General features: G+C 52.9%; 1 protein-coding gene across 2 annotated transcripts; it reads right to left on the bottom strand.

Moving 5' to 3' along the window:
* Window positions 1-5,564: 5,564 nt before the first annotated feature.
* On the bottom strand, window positions 5,565-18,439 carry ANHX (anomalous homeobox). Of its 2 annotated transcripts, XM_046024173.1 has the most exons (9): window positions 18,191-18,439; window positions 15,805-15,932; window positions 13,673-13,796; window positions 12,555-12,771; window positions 11,977-12,097; window positions 10,526-10,818; window positions 7,855-7,990; window positions 5,924-6,005; window positions 5,565-5,651 (listed from the first exon to the last, which is right to left on the bottom strand). In XM_046024173.1, the coding sequence occupies exons 1-9, from the start codon at window positions 18,437-18,439 to the stop codon at window positions 5,565-5,567; spliced, it is 1,437 nt and encodes a 478-aa protein (XP_045880129.1). The 2 variants fall into 2 exon arrangements, with proteins under 2 accessions (XP_045880129.1, XP_045880130.1); XM_046024174.1 differs by lacking the exon at window positions 10,526-10,818 and having other exon boundaries at window positions 7,855-7,971.
* Window positions 18,440-19,496: the final 1,057 nt, after the last annotated feature.

The raw sequence follows: 19,496 nt of genomic DNA, 5'->3' as shown, positions 1-19,496 counted from the left end.
TGGGAGCATTTAGGCCATTCACATTAAGAGTGACTATTTAAAGATATCATTTTGTCATGCTGCCTGTGAAGTCCTTATTTCTATAGACTGTCTCTGTAAATTTCTCTTCTGTATCATCTTGGGGTCTTTTTCCCTTTATAGAACTCCCCTTAATATTTCTTGCAGGGTTGGCTTGGTAGTCACATATTCTTTGTTTCCCCAGTCTTGCAAGAGCCTTGTCTCTCCATCCATTATGAATGACAACGTTGCTGGATAAAGTATCCTTGGCTGCACATTCTTCTCATTTAGTATCCTGCATATGTCTCACCAGCCCGTTCTGGCTTGCCAGGTCTCTGTAGACAGGTCTGACCTTATGCTGATGTTCCTCCCTCTTAACATAAGAAATCTCTTCCTCACCACTTTCAAGATCATTTCCTTGGATCTAAGATTTGCCAATTGTACTATCCTATGTCATGGCATCAGTCTGTTCTCATTGATCTTGGGAAGGGTCGTCTTTACCTCTTGGACATGAATACTTGTTTCCTTCCCCAAATTAGGGAAGTCCTCAGATACGATTTGCTCAAATAAATAAATAAATATATGTATGTGTGTGCACGTATCTCCACCCCAAAGATCACATTAATTCTGATATTGGAATGTTTCATTGAGTCATTAATCTATTTTATCCCTTGGGCTTTAATCTTTTTCCCATGCCACCTCAGTTTCCTTCTTTTCTATCATCTTATCTTCTAGCTTACCAATTCATTCTTCTGCCTCATTTTCCCTGGCAGTCAGAGTATCCAGTTTAGACTGCATTTCATTCATACCATTTCCAAGTTTGGCCCGATTAGACCTCATTTCTGTCCTTAGAGATTCTATACTGTCAATATTTTTCTCAAACCTAGATATCACCTTCATAATTGTTACTCTGAAGTAAATTTCTGACATCCTGGTTATATCCATATCCATTAGTTTTGTGGCAGAGGCCACAGTCCCTGATTCTTTTCTTTGTTGGGGGTTCCTCCTTTTAGTCATTCTGTTGGGGGTGGTTGAGGGAATGTACGGAGTCCTAAGTATTGGCCACAACCCAAGCAAGATGCACCTGTTTTATAGGGACCTTGGGATTGTCAGCCTCTTGTTCTTCCAGCCTGTCTTCTGGGGGAGGTGCCTGCCATGCTGTTACTCAGTCCACTGTTAACTTCGGTTTAGGCAGAGTTGCTCTGCCCCCCCCCCGGGGGAGGGGGGGTGGGCTCAGTGAACATCGGTTTTCTGGGGCTTTTGTTCTCTGGCTGCTTTCCCTAGCAGCTTTCCACAACTCTTCTGAGAGTCAGACAAGTGACCAAATACAAACCTCTGTCTCAAAGCAGAGAGATCGCAGTCTGCTCTTCACTGAGCTCTCCAGGCCACACTGTCTTTGCTTCTGCGCTGCTAAAAACTGCAGCAGTCTGGGTTGTGCATCCCACAGCAGCTCCCCCAGCCGTCACTCCCAGGGCTGGGCATGTCTCTGTCCTTTGTGCTTCTAAAGCTGCAAACTGCCCCCAGTTCATAAGTGCACGCCCATAGCTCCAGGTTTCTGTTTGGGGGGCTGCCCTAAAGTCCTTTCCCTGCCGCTACTGGTCTGCAAGTCTGTGCCCAGTCCCCATGCAGGTTTTCGTTACCTCAACTTCCTGGCACAAATTCACAGAGGATCCCTTCCCCTTCTGTTTATCTTCCATTATTTGCCTGCAGAATCACAGCTCCCCGCTTCATACCTCAAGACCAACCGCCAGAAGTATTCTGTTCGTAGAGTTCCAGACATATTTTCTTACATCTCAGGTTGATTTCGTGGGTTCAGAATGGTCTGGCAGATACCCAGCTCAATTCAGGGGACCAGTTGAAATAGGGTCCCCTACTCCTCCACCACCTTTTTTCCCCTCCCATATGTAGAAATCCTAATCCCCAACATCCCTGAATGAGACCTGATATGAAAATATGGTCTTCAGAGATTATCAAGTCAAGATGTGGCTCAGTTGATTAGCAACTGCCTTTGACTTGGGTCATGATCCTGGAGTCCCGGGATCAAGTCCCACATTGGGCTCCCCACTCAGCGGGGAGTCTGCTTCTCCCTCTTACTTCTCCCCTCCCATGCTCTCTCTCTTTCTCTGTCTCTTTCAAATGAATACATAAAATCTTTTTTTTTTAATAAAATCTTTCAAAAAAAAAAAAAAGAAGAACAAGAAAAAGAAGACAACTGGCGCTCTGCAGTCCCAAATCAAGTAAGTACTGGAACCTGGAGAAAGCTCCCCTTGAGCGTTCACGACAATGACATCACCCACATCACACCTCCAAATATGTTATTCTGAGCCACATAGCTTGACCCAAGAAATCAATACAGGCACCCTGTGCCCTCTCCATGAGTCTCCACACCATGGACAGTGGGGGTGAAGGCAGGACCCTTCATACACTGGGGCCATTGCTGGGTGATCATTTCTGGGCCTGATTGTGTGGGAGGTCTGGCCACAGCTCTCAACCTCCTGGGGCCCACACAACTATGTAGACAAGGAGAGGCAGAGAAGCTGGCCTCCCTGGAACTGGTCACTGAACATCCCCCCTGCCATTACTGGAGCCCAGAAAGCCTCTCTGACATCTCCTCTGGGCCCCTCTGAGAATCATCAGCCATTTGAAACCACCACCATATCCTCTTTCATCTTAGGAGGGCAAGTGCCTCAGCAAGACACAAAAAGAGGACCCTCAACCTGGTCAGAGCACCTCACCTATGTCCACTGGACCCAGGCTTAAGGGGGTGAGGACAGAATAGTCTGTAGGCCAATATTCCTCCTCTCAAAGGAGCCTGGGATCAAGACAGCAGCAAGGGAAGTGGTGGACCTCAGGGTTGCATCTGGGTGGCAGGACACTGAGAGGAGTGGCCACTCCCACAGGTGCCGGGCATGCGGGAGGGGGAGAGGCCTCCAGCCTCACAGGACATCTGACCTCTGCATAGGAGGCCCTCCAAAGGAGCTCGGGTCTCAGTTAACAGTCAGCTCCAGAGACTTCAGTCCATTTGTCACAAAATGGAGACAATCCAGCTGGCTGAGTCTGTGCGCTGGAACTTGCAGGATCAAGTCAGGTGCCTGTAAAGGGCAGGGGGAGGAAGCTACCCAGGAGGTGCTCGCACAGCCTGTTCAGGAGGCTCTTGCCTCACACATAGGTATCTCCCTGTGGCTCAGGAAAGGCTAAGACTGGGATGGGTCCAGAGCTCTGCACATTCCCATGGAAGGCCAAAGGGCCTTCACAACCCAGGGTTAATCCCTAACCCTCTCTAAAGTGTTTATCAACTGTGCAGATATTAGATGCAGACTGTGAATGACTGAGGGCAGGATGAATTTGAGCCATGCTTCCCACAGTGACAGGTAATGTATGATGAGTTACATACCCCAATGATTAAAACAAATCACCACTTGGCTGCCTGGCCCATAAGGCTGAAGAGTGAATCTTCACAGGCATAGACTTTGTGACAGTACATGAGGGAAACTGGTACCATTCTGATGCCAGAACTAGGTTAGTAATGTGTTCATAAATTATGAAAATGGAAGCACACAGAGAAATTCATGAGTCTACGCAAAGCTTAATGAAGAACAGCATGTTTGCACAGCTGCAAAGCACGACCTCCCAAAATACACAAGCAGAGTAACCATAGTGGAGAGGGTTGGCAGGAAACACCCTAATGAAGGGATCAAATGAGCACCAACAATAATGGGAAAACCAAAATCATGTGCCATCTGTAAGACACGGTAAGTGCCTCGTGTCATTTCTGCGATAGTCCATCCAAAAAGGAAATTTCCAAATTACATGAAAATGTCTGACATGGCCATTCTGGGGGACATTCTACAGAGTAACTGGCTTGTACTCTTCCAAAGTGCCAAGGTCATTCAAGTCCACTGCTGTGGCCTGAATGGCAGTAAGACAATGAGAGCACACAGCATGGGCTATGGGATGTGGTTTGTCACTTAGGGTGTTGCTGGGACAACTGACTTTCATGGGGTCTGGAAGAAGGCAGTGAAGGACCAGCACTGACTTCCTGACTGATGACCACACTAGAGAAATGGAGAATTCCTTATCTAAAGGAAACACACAAATGGAGTGCTGGCATCAGGCTCAGTAATTTGTGTTCTATTTGTAACTTTTTGTTAAGTTTGTGACTGTTTCAGAATAAAGAAATATTTGACAACTAAAAGATTCCTGACTCTAGGGAACAGGATGAGAGTGACTGTCCCTGAAAGGAAGTACATATTATTGCTGGTCCTTGGGCAGCACCAATGTGGCGATGAGGAAGGGATATGATAGGTCCAGGGTCTACAGAGTAAAGGTGAGGGGAAAGGAGTACAGCTGAGAGCCCAGGGGGCTGTGGTTGGGGAGCACAGGTGTCTCAACTCAGCTGCCTCCCCTTCAGGAAGTTCTCAGTGTCTTGTCATTCAGTCACCACATATCCTGGGCTCTCAGCTATTCCTCACTTCACACCACCCTCTCAGCAACCACCCATGATTGCCGGTTTACTCCTGTCCATCCTGTGAGCCACCTGCGAGCACAAAATGGCCTTTGCTCCCTGATGTATCAGAGGAACTGCTCAGCACACAACTTTCAACTGATACAATGGGTGAGGCAAGGACCAAGGGCTTATTCCTGCCAGTGACAGTCCTGAGTGTCAAAGTCACCCCTGTACAAAGAAAGTCATCTGCATCAGGAGTCACATCACACTCGGCCCCTGAGGCCCTGCGTGCTTGGACATGGTGGCATCTAGCACCAGGGCAATTCCTTTTCCCACAACAAAATAGTCAGGTGAAGGGCAGAGGGCAGAGATGCCCACTGTGGTGTTGCTTATAAACCAGACATATTGGAAACAATCGTTATCAATAGGGTACTGGTACATCACTCAATGCACACTCAGGCCACAAAATGCCAGCCAGGGACAGAAAGGCAAAGGACTGACAGGGACAGGTGTCCAAGATGTAGTCAGGTCAGTAAAAGGGGAGAGTTCAGAACATTGAACCGTAATTTAATTGAATAGAACATCTGTTTTACAAACACAGTGAACTCCAACCTGCAGGGAAAAGGCACCCTGGCCCACCCTGCCCGAGCCGTCCCAACCACATCACCCCCAAGACACAGAAGTGTCACAACACTGCCCATGCCCCACTCGCCAACTTAACTGGGTGAAGTTCGGCTTTGTCATAGGGCAGGGAGGGCAGACAGCAGTGCAATATTCTCCTTTATCTCCAGAAAGGCCTTCCCTGCCCATAACCTACATGGCCAGGAGCTCGAATCCACAATCTCCCACTGCCTGAGTGAAACAGATCCCTTGCACTTCTGAGCTCAAGAGCGTTTCTCAAATGCTTCCTCTGATACAGTGAGCTGCCAACCAAACTATGCAAACACACGGCAGGGGGCTACGCAGCCTCAGTGCTTCTCACTGGAACCCCCCCGCCAACCAAAGGAACCCTGGGGCCTCTCTTACAGTCGGAATAAAGCTCTATGTAACATGTGTTGAAAGGCTCGATGTCCACACCTGCTCCCCTGGGGGCACTGGCTGGATACCCCAAAGGGACATCTCAACCCAGGCTGCCCCCTGAAAGCTCAAGAAGCATTCTGGCTCCCCAGAAGGCATCACTGGAGGCCTGGCCATCGGGCCACTGCACCTGGAAAGCCAACACAGCATTACACATGGAAGCACTTTCTGCCTGGCTCCACCTTCCCACCTTCCACCCCTTAACTCCGGGACACCCCGTCTCTGGACTCAGTAAGAAACACGAGCCCACAGCACCCACCTCCCAGGCCCCATTCAACTGTTGCCCAGCCTTGAAGCATCCCTTCCCTTGTGACATGTGCCTGGTTTACTCACTCCAAAGGTATGACCTCAGGATCCAAAAGTTAAGAGGGACACCCAGAGTCCCTGGTGGTAGGGTCTCACCTGGCTAGAGGGCACAGGCTGGCTCTGGTCCACAGCAGAAACAGGGCTGGAGAAAGAAGGGCCCGGTGCCAACTCCAGCGGACTGGAAAAGAGACGTCAGGACAAGCTCCATATCGAGGGGCACCAGGTCATGGTCCACCCTGCGAGCAACATGACCTGACAGCTCTCTGCATATAAGTAGCCCTTCCAGGGGTAAGACACACTTTAAAAAGTGTCCTCCCGGGGCGCCTGGGTGGCTCAGTGGGTTAAAGCCTCTGCCTTCGGCTCAGGTCATGATCCCAGGGTCCTGAGATCAAGCCCCACATCGGGCTCTCTGCTCCACGGGGAGCCTGCTTCCTCCTCTCTCTCTCTGTCTGTCAAATAAATAAAATCTTTAAAAAAAAAAAAAAAATAAGTGTCCTCCCACAGGGCCCTCCAGTGCTAGAGGGACCTGTGTGACACCCAGGCAGGTGACTTGGGTGAGGCAGAGAGCACTTGAGGAGGCTCACAGAGATGGACCAACAAACAGAAACCTGAAGGAAGAGGTCAAGGGGGCACCCCTTGGGTGCCATCAGAATCAAATCGGGAGAGCAGCAGGGACAGCAGGGAAGGTAACGGGTGTGGCCACTCAGGACAACAGTAGCCTGGCAGTTCCCTAAAAAGACAAACACGCACCTACGGCCATTCCACTCCTAGGCATGTACACACCCCCGAGACATGAAGGCACACAGGCAGACCCACACGCATCCAGGAGTGCTCACAGTGACCCCAAACTGGGAACCCAGAGATGGCTACCAAGAGGCGACAGATCCAAACACCACGGTCCATCCGCATCAAGGGACAGAACTCACAAAGATGAATGGACTGATACACAGAGCAACAGGGTAAAATCCCCAAACACTCAAGCAGAGTCAGAGAAGCTAGACCCTCTCTCCCCTCCACAAAATTTAACACTTCTGTATTCCATTCACATGGGATTTTTAAAAATGCAGCTAAAGAAAGCAGATCCACGGTCCTGCAGGTGGCAGCAGGAGGGGCTGATCTACACAGCTCAGCACGTGATAGATACAGAAGTCACACTCAGAAAACTAGCATCTGTATCGTCTAAACACGGTGCTTTACTGAAGGCTAACAACGCCCAACGAATCTACTGTTAGAGAAAGACTCAAGGTCATCACATCAGAGCAAGGAAGGGCTGGGCCATCAGAGTGCAAGGGTGAATGGCCATGAGGGGACCTGACAGTGGCATTTTCTCCATCCAGTTTCCTGGACATGAATAGAAAAGTGAGTCCATCTGCAAAGTCTGTATTTGCTCATGCTCTGGCTGTTTCAGGAAGCACAACTTGTGACCTGACCAACCGCTCCCCTTCTCTCTCACATGCTGCCCTATAATTCTGCTCGTGCTGGGCTCCCAGACTGGGGAGACTCTGAACGTTGGGAACCTAGTCCTGGCAACTCCCACTGCAGCTTCCCTGTCCGACAGAGGACCCCTGACTTCTCACGCTCCTCTAATCCCTCTTCTCAACCCCCAGATTCTCCTGGCCTGTCGTCCTGGCCCCCACAGCCAGAGTCTGCAGCACCTAGGCTACTCGCAGCTCTCTCACGCACCTTTCAAACTACAGTTTAGAATATAAAATCAGGATCGTGATGCTGCTTAAAAACTCAACCTCCATCTGGTGAAAACAAAATGCCAAAAAGCGGCTTCTGGGATCCAGGGTGATCTTGGGGAAGAGGGAAAGTGGGAGCACGGTCCCCAACACCAACACCTGTGTCTGCTCTGAAATTTCTGGGTGTTCTTCTGTCTCAGGGAAAAACCACCCTCTTCTGGTAGATGCAGTGTGGGGATGATGTTATATTTTCCAGAAACCCGTAAGGAAAGGACTCGATCTGCACATCTGAGGCGCCAAGTCTATAAACCTGGAACAACCCACCCACGGCTCTGTGTGGCTCACCTCTGAGCTAGGAGGAATTCGGGAGGCTGTGTCACCAGGAAGCCGCCCGCCTGCTGTTCTGCCTGGCCGCCGCTGGTGCCTGCACCTTCCTCCAGGTACATGCTCGGGGGGTTGCCAGCAGGTGGGTCAGCGAATCCTACACAGAAGCAAATTCCACACCCCAGTGCTGGGAGGACAGAACACAGCCCACAAGCACAAAGACCGAGACCTCCACAGAGAGAAGTAGCGTCCTGCCTGGCCGGCCCCAAGCCTCAACCTCCCTTACTGAGGAAGAGTCACAGCTACTGATCTCAATGGCCTTTTTAGGCTTCCAGAAACAAAAGCAAAGTCCAGTTTTGCGGACTTCAAATTTTGCTTCATCCGCCCAGACTTCAGGCCTCCAGCGCCACTGCTGCCGTGTGAGAACTTCTCGGTCTGCCTCATGCTGGCTCTTCGGAGGCTCGGCCACATCCACTGCCACCTTCCATCTCATGCTGCACCACAGTTTCACAGAGATGTGACGTGGCACTACCTTACCCTGCTCCTCCTTCAACAGAAAATGTTGCAGAGGATATCCCCATATGTCTCTCACTCTTACACATAAGCTATGGTAGAGTGGATCAGTTCTGGGCCAGCAGACACTTCAGAGCGAGGAAAGGTAAGAAGTCTACCAGGTGGTAAGCCCAGTGTCAGACTCCCTGACCTCAGATAAAACAACAGGCCAGCTGGGCTGGGCATGCACTGTCCCCTCTCTACTCCCCCCCACTGTCTGCCAGAGTGACCACCTAACTTGCCAGCCTGCAGCCCAACCTCAGACCAAAGGAACTTTCCTGACCATTCATTACGTGATTCCACCCCTACTTTCTGCTGTTTCCTCTTTTATGCAGAACTCTAGAAATACTCTGAGGTATATTAAATACAATTGAAGGGCTAATTTGAGCATTGCTGGTTCAGACTTAAAAGATCACTAGATTACATCTTCTTCCTCCAAAAGGAAGAAAAGAAGCCAAAAGTCCAGAACAAAAGGAGCATAAGGAGAGGGGTAGTAAGTGGGAGGGAGACCTCCCCAGTTCTGCAGGCCCAGGACACAAGTACCATCCTTTGTTGGTAGGGCACCTGAAAGCAAGGTGGGATAGAGATCAAACTGAAAGGCTGCCTCCAGAGAAATGAGTCTCCAGGGCTCTTCCTCTTTCTGGCCCCTCACCTTTCTCTACTCAAGGTAGGGCCAGAATAACAGCCCCAATATTCCCGCCTTCAGACAACAAAGCATAATTTTGAAACTTTTTATTTTGAATACTCAGGGGAAAAAAAAAAGATACTGTACCTACAAAAAGTAACACACCCCTGACTAAAGGAAAATTCAAATAAAAAATAAATAAAGTATAACTATCAAATTAGGAGTTTTGAAAGACAGACTCTAACACCCCCAAAGAAAGCATACACAATGAAAAAGAAAAGAAACGTAAGAAAAAGGTAAGCACTTGGGGAGACTGGCCCAGGATTTCCAAAATCCTGGTAAGATTTGTGCTCTAAAGAGAATGAAGAACTTGGAGGAGGAAAATTATCAAGGAATATTATCCAAAAAATACCCAAACCTTAAAGGATACATTGTTACATGTTCTTTAAATCGAAAGGCTTAATAGGAAAGTGAATTAAAGAGACTCACACCTCGCACCATCACTGTGAAATTTCAGAACACCCAGACTTAAAGCAAGCAAGCAAACAAACAAAAATTCCAAGAAAGGAACAATATATGATCTGCAAAGAAGCCAACGAGATGATATGAACATCAGACGCTACAAACAATGATATGACTATATCTGCAGATATCTACGGGAGAGTATTTAAGCTCAAAATTATCCCTGCCAATTTATTCATCAAATGTGAGAGCAGGTGAAGGATAATTTCACAGCATGTAAGGATCAGAAAATTTATCTCACAGGCCCCCTTTCTTGCAGTGAAGACGTTCTCAAACATAACAAGGAAGTCAGTGAAGACAGGACAAGACCTACAACTCAGGAAACACTGACCCAAACCCAGGAGGCAATGAAAGGAGCGTTCTTGGGGTGGTAACTCCACCCCAGGTCTAGGGAAACATCACTTGGGTGGAAACAGGAGACCTCCCAGCCACTGGTCTTCAGAATAGACACTTGGAAAAATGGGAGAAGTTACAGGTGTGACAAAAACAGGTAATCTAAAAAAAAAAAAAAAGGAAGACAATTAGAAACCCCAAGAAAGTAAAGATATAAACACAGAAGACTAAGAAATTTAGGTGATGGGTAAACTGACGGTGCCAAGAGCCTCCATATAAGGTGAAGTGTCACAAGATGCTTTTGAATACGGTAGACAAACATGTATCTAAATACACACTCTCTACAGGTAGTTATAGCTACAACAATAACTACCATGAAACCAAGGAAATGATACTTAGATCATGAGATGCGGTGACCTGTCCTCTGTTGCAGCATGTGGTGACAAGTAAGTCGGGTGGACTGCAATGGGAGTGCAGGGTGGCAGCTGTCTCATTTCATTTTAACCCCTTCCTCACCGTCCTACTTTTAGTCGTATGTACATTTTACTTTGCAACTAGAAAAGCAGGAGAGTGCTGCCCCTTCCCATACCCCCTCAAATGAGACCTGACTAGTTTTGGCATCTTGTGCAGAAGAGTACGGTCCGTCTGGAATGGACCCACCTGTGGAGCTGGGCTCACCGAGGGCAGTGATGGACACAGCCACAGTGGCATCTGCAGGGCGCATCGTGAGGTCCAGCCCATGCCCATGGACCAGCTGCCCAGTCTGGAAGGAAACTTCCTTGGAGGACGCCAGTGCAAAGGACATCAGCCATGACTCAGGGGCAGCCAGGGAAGAGTCCAGCATGTCATTGCCAGCAGTGAGAGGGCAGAGGCCAGGGCCTGGGCAGAGGTGGGGGAGAGTGGCAGGGCTTCGGCCAGGCCCCTCCTGGTACATCTCACTGCCCTGCAGAGACCTGGGGAAGACAGCAAACACCATCCCTTGGAGGGCAGAGACTCCCTCAGGCCAGGGAAGAGAGGCCTGGGAGGAAACTCCAGCCCCATTTGGGAATCCAGGTTCCCAACTCAACTCAACCACTGACGGCTTTCTGGCCCACCATGATCCTAATCACACTGCTTTCACTGTTCTACCTGTGGCTGCAAGGGTTCCACAACAGTTAAAAAAAAATACTAAGACTCATTAGCTGTTGATTTAAAGGGACCCTCAATGAAGCACTGTTCCACAATACCGAAAGCAGGAAATGATGAGCAAGACCCTAGCAGTGGAATGAATGACGATGGCTGATCTTACAGGAACATCAGGCAGCAGTTGATAATAATTTAAAGACTCGATACTGCACACTCAGTGTGTCTCAGATGGTGCTCCTGGGCTTCTGTGATGCCCCTCCCCTAGCCCTGTCATTTCTGCAACCACCTGCATCATACTCCTCCCCATCTCACAGATGAGAAACGCACGGCACTGACAGCTCACAGGAACCTGCCTACGTTCACACACCTGGGCAGTGCCAGCCTTCCCGGGAAGGGCAGACAGGAGTGTCATGAGAGATGCTGATGTCACAACGGTAGATGGAAAAAGTGTCCACAGCTTGATGGTTACACAACGGGGAACCTGGCCCCTCTCTCAGACCTAGTCCTGCTGATGGCCAGCACTCTCCTTACCCTTACACCAGGTTCATGCCTCATCCCAGGTGAGGGACCAGGCGTGGACAGTGCCTAGTGCATAATCAGAAATTCAAGAAATATTACCTGCCATGGACTCAACGACATACAAACACTACAAAATACAGTAAAATAGAAAGAATAACTAGGGTTTGGCTTTGTGAAGTAAGCCAGCATGTGTTTCTTTCCAACTCTGTTTTCCCCCTTCTCCAACATATACATGAAGTCAAGCTACAAGCCAGGCTCCAAGGAGCAAGTGGGGGTTCCCTGACATGGGCTCCTTACCAGCGGCTTCCCCACCCCAGAATCACAGAGGTCTCTTTGCTCTCAGCAATCACTGACGTGGTCCCACTGTCAGCCCCAACATCCACATGTGTGCTCCAGGCCTGGTCACCCACTCAGGATGGGGAAACTAAATACAGAGATGGTCCCACGGGCTGTGCAGATGGGAGTACCTGGGAGGCAATGGCTTTGGCAGAGTCTCATCTCCAGAAAAGTCTGGGGCCAGAGCCAGCGACTCCCATGGCCCTTGAGTGGTTTCCCTGGACTGTGCAGGCTCATCTTCTTCCGGTCCTGCTGAAAGTCAATCAGGTGGTGGGAAGGCTTGCTGGAGCTCTGCGTCCCAGCCTCCTTCCCAAGGGGTTAAGAGTAGCCCTGCCTGCGGGCAAAGGGTGCTACTACTGCATCATTACAGTATCCTTCGTGCGCCGCTCACATTTCTCCTGTCTGAAGCCAGTGCATCACTACAAACCCGGGAACCCGCCACCATGCTGGCTGGCTCGCTTCAGGTCTGCTCGCGGACTCCCGGCCCCGGACACAGTAACCTCTACATGCAAAACAGCTGCTGCAGCCTCACTCACGCGCATTGCGAGCCCACCCCGACCGCCGGCTTCGGGGGTCTCGCTTACACAAGAGAACGTCCTCAAAGGGCAGACTGGACGTGGAGGGCCCGCCCCCGTAACAGAGTGGCGCTCACTAAGCCTAGCCCTAGAAAAGCGTGCCGGGCAGAGCGTGGGGCGCGGGACCCTCTCACCTGGCCACTGAGGCCGCGCCGCACCCCCGGAGCCAAGGCGGGGCTGGCCCGGGGGCTGCTGGGGCTCCGGAGCCGTCTCCCTCACGCGGAGGTCCACCGCCGCGTCCTCCGGGGTTGGCGGACGACGCTGGAGAAGGGCCCTTCTGCGCCGCCGGTAGTTGGCGAACCAGTTGTACACCTGCTCTGCGCTCAGGCTCATCTCCAAAGCCAGGTTCTCCTGCCCCCAAACAGCACAGCCTCTAGCGCCGCCTCCGGGCCCAGGGCGACCCGATGGGCCTGGTCGCGCCTCCACCCCCCGCCCGGCGCGGCCTCCGAGGCGGGACGCCCTCCACCCCGGCCTCGCTCCTTCGCGGAGCCGCAGCCGTACGCGAACCCAGACACGGCGAGGGCCCGAGCGGCGGCACGGTCCGGCGGGAGGCAGCGGGGCCTGGGACTGACGCAGAGAGCCGGCACGCGCCACAAGGCGTCATCCGACGGCCGCAGGTCAGCGAGCCCCGAAAGCCAGCCCGCAGAGCTGGCGCGGGTATCGCTGGGAGAGCCCTGCCGATTGGACAGGGAACGCGGTGGGTGGAGCAGGCACGAGGAACGCCCCGCTGACTGGGCAAGCCCCCACTAGGGAACGCCCTGCCAATTGGATGAGGGCGACAAGTAGGTGGAGCTAACACAGGGGAGCTCCCGCCGATTGGACAGAGCAGAGAAGCCGGGGAAGGGAACAGGCCCGGACTTTGAAGCAGCCGGAAACTCGCTTGGGCGGCGGCTTGCCGGTGCCTTCAGCTTCCCGGGCCGCGCTGTCGACGGCGCCCGCCGGCCTCAACAGGCACGGAGCTCTGCGAACACCTGCCTCCCCGACGCCGGAAGCTCCGCGACCGCCGTCTCCTCACTCCCACACCCCGTGCCCGGCCACGCGGCAGGAGGGCATTGACCCTCCTCGTGCGCAGGCTGGACGGTCCGGAGCTGCCGGCCAGTGAGCTCCTGTCCCCCGGGGAGGCTCAGAGGGCCAGAAGCCACCTGCGCCCCAGCAGAGGGCCCCATGGAAGGCCCAGGGGGCCGGGGGAGCCGCAAGGGTGGGGGTCACCTGAGGTCGGGGGGCAGCGCTCCTCCACCTCCTCAGCTCTTACCCTCTCGGCCTTGCTGGGGTTGGTGCTCACGGCAGAGGCGAAGTCGTGCAGCTTCTGGCGAACCTCTCTGGGAAAGTTCCGGCTCTTGAGGCCGTCGGGGCAGAGGGAGGGCGGTGGTGGGTTCCTGGATAAGGACAGCGAGGACCGGGTTACAGAGGCTCCTCCCGCATGCACCTCGTGGGCTCGCACTGTGCACCCCCACACGTCCTCTCCTCTAGCCGGCTGCTCCTCCTCTCCAAGCTCGTGCTGCCGAGTCCCTCCTCAGAAGGGCCGAGGGGCCCAGCATCCGCCGGTGTTCACCTGCACACCCTCACCGGGCTCTCCGGGACCGCTCACTGAGCAGTGGCCCAGAGCTATAGAGAGCGGATGACGAGGAGATTGAGGTCGGACATGCTACTCACTTTACTGTGTATACAGATGGATTTTTCCAAAAGGATACAAATGGTACCAGCGGGGAACACCCAAAATACTCAAACGCCAACTAACCACTGTGGATGTCAAAAATGCGTCCCACACATGTCACATCCCAAACGGAGCTTGATCCTTCACTCTCCTCATCTTCCCCCAGGCCCCAGGTCTGTGCATCTCAGTGAGAAACCACCATGTTCCAGCCAGTCAGGCCAAGAGCCCAGCAGGCTGGCTTTATTCTCTCTTTACTTCCTCCCAACACATCCAGCTCCTCAGCAAATCCTCCAAAATCTGTCCTGACACACCCAGAGACTCCCGAGAGCCTCCTGCCTCTGCTCCTATGCCAACCCACCCTTGGGTGACACCCCTCTAGGAGAAACCATCACCCTCAGCTGGTGGACCAACCATCGCTCTAACTTCACTATCACCCCATCCTTACACCTCCGAGGGCTGCCATCCCCACATTCAGGCCTCCTCTGCCAAGGCTTAGAGGAGCCTGTCCAGCACCCTCCACCCCAAAACAAAGAATGAAAGTGGCACAGTCCTCTCCTAAGCACGTCCTGTGTCTAGTACTCCTGCTCAGAACAATGGAATCTACTTTGTGTCCTCTCTACTGTCCCTTGTCTGCACCAAGTGTCGGCTCCAGGACAGTATGGCTCAGGCTATATCCCCAGCAACTCCGACATCACCCAGCGATCAGGGGCCTCTTTACAAACAGTGCATACTGATCCCCAAATCATTTACTGAACTGTACTCTGGCAGGCCATCGGCAACTATATGGAGGGAAAGGATCCCATTCCAGAAGACCATAAGGCTGATGAACTTCTGGGCTATGGGGACATATCTCATTCTTTGACAGACACCATGGATCCAGAAGGAATCCATTGCTTCTTCTGGTTACCAGGCCCCGTGGTGCAAAAATCCCATTACTTGGGCTTGCAGGAACTCAGAGGACATCAGCCCTTCCTGGTAAGGGGGCAACACCCAGGATGAAGAAAGGCTCTACGGTCTCAGTGTCTAGCCTGGAGTCCCAACTTTGCATCTCTCTCCTGTGACAGCTTGGGCAAGTTCTGACCTTTCTGTGCCTCAGTTTCCTCATCCATAAGTGGTAATGAAGGAATAATAGTAATTAGCAGTTGTAATGTTTCCTTAGTGCTAATAACAGCCATGGTGGTAATTACTATTAACGCGGACCCAGCATCCCTCACGTGCCAGGCAATCTCCTAAGCACCCCACGCATCTGGTCTGATGCGTCCATCACTCTCATCTTTACCTCTCTTTGAAAGGTCCCGCAGCCCTGAGGGGGTGCTGAAGACCCTGGCCCATGGCACCTGCAGAGCCTGTCTGTGGGAATCAGATGACCAAAGGCACATGTGCTGGGTATCTCCCACGGGAGGAGAAGACAAGAGGAAGAGAGTGAGGTCGGGATGTCCACCGGCTGCGTCCTTCCCTGCAGAGCCTTCAGAGCCCTCATGGGAAGGCAGTGACCCTTCTCGCCCTGCACACATAAGTAGGGGTGCACCCCTATGGCCGGCTGAGAGGGTGGCTCAGTGCTGGGCACACTGGCTGTTGCAGGGCCTGTTACCTTTTGACGATTACTGCTTCTTGTGACTTTTCCTGCATTTACCTCCCTGTCTCTGCTTCACCTCAGCCCCTCTGTGGCTTTAGATGAAACACCCCCAGGAGTCCTGGGGAGCACGCACAAATAAAGACCAGCAGTGTACCTCTTTCTGCAGCGGAACTTCTGCACTGGGGTGAGCGTGGCCACGCCCAGCCGCTTCATGACCAGATGGTAGTGAAGGTCGTTCCAGAGCTGGACAAGCTCCTGGCTGCCTCCGGGCACCTGGCATCCCTGCCGAGAAAAGCCTGCTGAGGCCCGGCTGCCCCCAGAGCACCAACCTCTGACCTGACCCAACCTTCGGGAGGAGCTGCTGGCTGAGGGCCCGGGCGAGATCCTATCAGCGCCCCCCCCACCCCCACACACACAAAGCAGCTCTCCGCCGCTCCTTACAGGCGGGGAGCACGAGGCGAGGGGAAGGCAAAAGATGGGCTCAGGGTCACACAACACATGAGAGGCAGAGCCACAGTTAGAGGCACCTGGTGAGACTTGAGGGTCCGAGGGCTGACCCCCATCTTGCATGAAAGACCTTTCTCTCCCACCCAGCAGGGCTGCCCCTCGCATGCTCAGGGAGTGCATTTTGAGCCGAGAGGAATGAAGTGGTTCTGGTCTGTGCCCCACCAAGCTCACCAATCCAGCGTGACCCGTTCACACAACCAGACTCCGGAGAAGGCCAAGGGTGCCCAGTGCTGGCCTCCGCTCGACACAGCCCTGTGGTCAGCGTGTGGTTCCCGCATTTAACTCCAGTGTTCTTGGAGCATCATCTTGGCAAGGGAGGTGCCGACAATCATTCAGCCTTCTCTCCACAGAGCGGGAAAAGCCCATTTTGCGAGGCTCTGACTTCCAGTTGGCTACCAGGACGCAGCCACCAGCCCAGGGCACAGTTGTCAGGGAAACGTGCCCCCTGCAGGACGTGGCCCTGGGCAGGAAGTGCCCCTCCTTGGTGTGCCGTCCCCGCCGCCTCTCTCAGGTCTCCCTTACATGTCAGCTCCTCAGAGATGTTGAGGGCTGTCCAGACCGAGTTTACATCCCCTCTCCGGTGGTTTTCCATCACCGATGTCATTTACACGTTTCACCACCAAGTGCCTCGGCAGGGCACCACAACCCATGTCTTCCCTTGTTTGTTCGCTTTGACAGACGTAAAACACGGAGCCCCGCTGACTCACAGCGGCTACGTAAGCACAACCGAGGGGGCTCTCCCTCACGGGCCACAGTGCCGGGGAGGCCGACAGAACAAAGACCCGAGGAAGGAGCTGCAGGGGGAAACCAGACTCTACGCTGCTCCATAAAGGGGGCACTGCAGAGTCAGGGAGACATTTACAGCAGAAACCAGCGAGGAGGAAAGGCAGCAGCCCCCAGGCAGCCGGGCTCCAGCCGCCAGCAGAGGGAGCAGCACGTGCTGAGGTTCTGAGGCCTCGGGATTGTCTGAACAGCACGGAAGCAGCGTGACAACTGCGGAGGAAGCAAGGGGAGAGCGGGATGCGGGCAAGCGCAGACGGAGAGGGGGATGCGGGCAGACTGCGGGCTCGGGGCTCACTGTGGCTCATCAGCACCTGCAAGCTCTCCGGCGGCTACGTGAAGGACAAACCAAGGGGACACCAGGGCACTATGCAGCCTGTGGCGAAGGGTGTGGAAACTGAAAGAACTGGAAAGAACAGAGTATCTCGGGGTGCCAGGGCAGCTCCATCGGTGAAGTGTCTGCCTTCGGCTCAGGTCATGACCCCGGCATCCTGTGATCGAGCACCACATGAGGCTCCCTGCTCAGCAGGGAGTCTGCTTCTCCCTCTCCCTCTGCTCCTCCCCCTGCTCATGCTCCCTCTCAAATGAATAAATAAAATCTTGAAAAATAAATAAATCTTTTTTTAAAAGAACTACCTCGAAAATAAACTCAGCATGACTTCTCTATGAGCTGTATGATGGGGTGAAAGAGGGAAAACAGGCCCTCACACCTCTTCTTTGAAACCCTTTGACCCAGACGTATTTTAGAATTCAGAATTTCTCAGAGTTTAGGAAATAATGCAGGCATGTCCTATGTGATAGCAAGCTGTAATCCAACGTACCAGTATTTAGGTAGCGGAATGTCCTGTGGTCACATTAAGTGGCTAGAGACGGTGACGGCTTTACATCACGTCGCTGCCAGAGGGGCTGTGCGCCCAAGTACCACCCAATGAGTGATGGCCATACTTTCGGTTTGCATGCCCAGCTACGGGCCTGCAGCTAAGGGACTGAGGTCACGGGTCTGTGTGACTGTCTTACCCACTGGGATCCCAACTCTCCAAGCCAGGACTACCACTCAAAATGGAGCTCACAAACAGACAGTTTGGCCTCCAATTACTAAGGTAAGTTAGAACTCTGCACAGAGAGTGGACCATCCTGGCTTGGTTTCTAGAATGTCTCTCCCCAGGTTCTTGCCGACCTGTAGGTGCTTCCATTGGGTTGGGGACGGTGGTGGCTGCTGTGGCTCTCTGCCCCTGCCCTGAGATGGGTCTTACCTCCAGGACACGGCAGGCAGCCTGGTGCTGGTCCTGCTGGGCCAGCGCTCGGGCACACACGAGGGCCACATCCGCGTTGTCCAGGAGGTGCAGGCGGAGGGGACTGTCCAACACGGCAGTGACCAAGGGCTGCACCTGGGCTGGGTCATCCTGGAGGTCCCGGCACAGTCTGCCTGCAAGAGTCACCAGCCCCTCCAAGGGGGGCCCGGTGCCCCCACTCTCCCTCAGCAGCCTCAGGAAGCTCTGCATCCTACGTCAGGTTCCGGGCCTCTGCAAACAAGACATCAGCCGCGACAATGGCCTGCACTGCCTTCACGCTGACTGCACGCACGTCCACACCTCAGCAAGGCCCCTCTTGCCCCAGGCATTTGTAACATGGTGGCAGGAGCGCTCTGAGAAAAGGCAGAGGGCATCGGTGCCTGCTACGGTTTCCTTTTCCAGTCCTCGTGTGTGTGCCCGGTGCTGTCACTGCAATGGTTCATCTCATTCCTGTGACCCTTTCGTCGGTGCCCCACAGGTCCCAGCCTGGTCCTCCCCTGTCTCCTCCTCTCTGTTTGCCCCAGTCTTACACATACAAGGTAATCGTGTCGTGTTTCACTGCTCTGGGCTCCATCAGGCCCGCGACCCTGTGTATTGGGGTCATTAGATTTCCCCAGCATCCAGCCCACGGATCCCAAGTGCTCTCAGAGCAGTGGGGGGGACCCTGAGCTTGGCAGACATTGCTGACATTCCTACAAAGAGGAGCCCCAGGGCCTGCCAGAGCAGGACTAGCACCATCTGCTTTTGACTATTATGATCTTGAAAATAAACAAACAAAACAAAAAAAGAAAGAAAATAAACAAACATATTTGAAAAACACAAAATTTTAAAGACTGCCCTAATCCCACACTTTCAAAAAGCACATACAAAAGAATGAACCATTTTCTGGGCCACCCCGTGCCTGGTTCATCCACTCTGCACTGCCCCCCCCCCCCCCCCCCCCCCGACACACACATAGAGGTAAGCTATGGCAAGTTGGATCTGAGGGCTTTATGAATTTTTTAAATAAAAATCTGACTATGTATATATACAGCGATTTTACCAAAAGAGAGACTACTTATGCCATGATGCAATCTGGCCACTACCACGCGCACATTCCCTAACCCATAGGAATGGTCCCGCAGGGAACGCACGGCAGTAGGGGCCAGACCTGCTTCAACAGCTGCCCACCCCCGGACATTCGTTAGCATAGTAACCCTGATACCTTTGGTCACAATTCCTCTTACTTCCATAGACGACTCGCCTAAGCGAGGGTAAAGGCTAGTGC

This window comes from Meles meles, chromosome 12 (genome assembly GCF_922984935.1).
Source record: "Meles meles chromosome 12, mMelMel3.1 paternal haplotype, whole genome shotgun sequence".
NCBI classification, from domain to species: domain Eukaryota; kingdom Metazoa; phylum Chordata; class Mammalia; order Carnivora; family Mustelidae; genus Meles; species Meles meles.
This window is presented reverse-complemented; position numbering and strand designations above follow the sequence as displayed.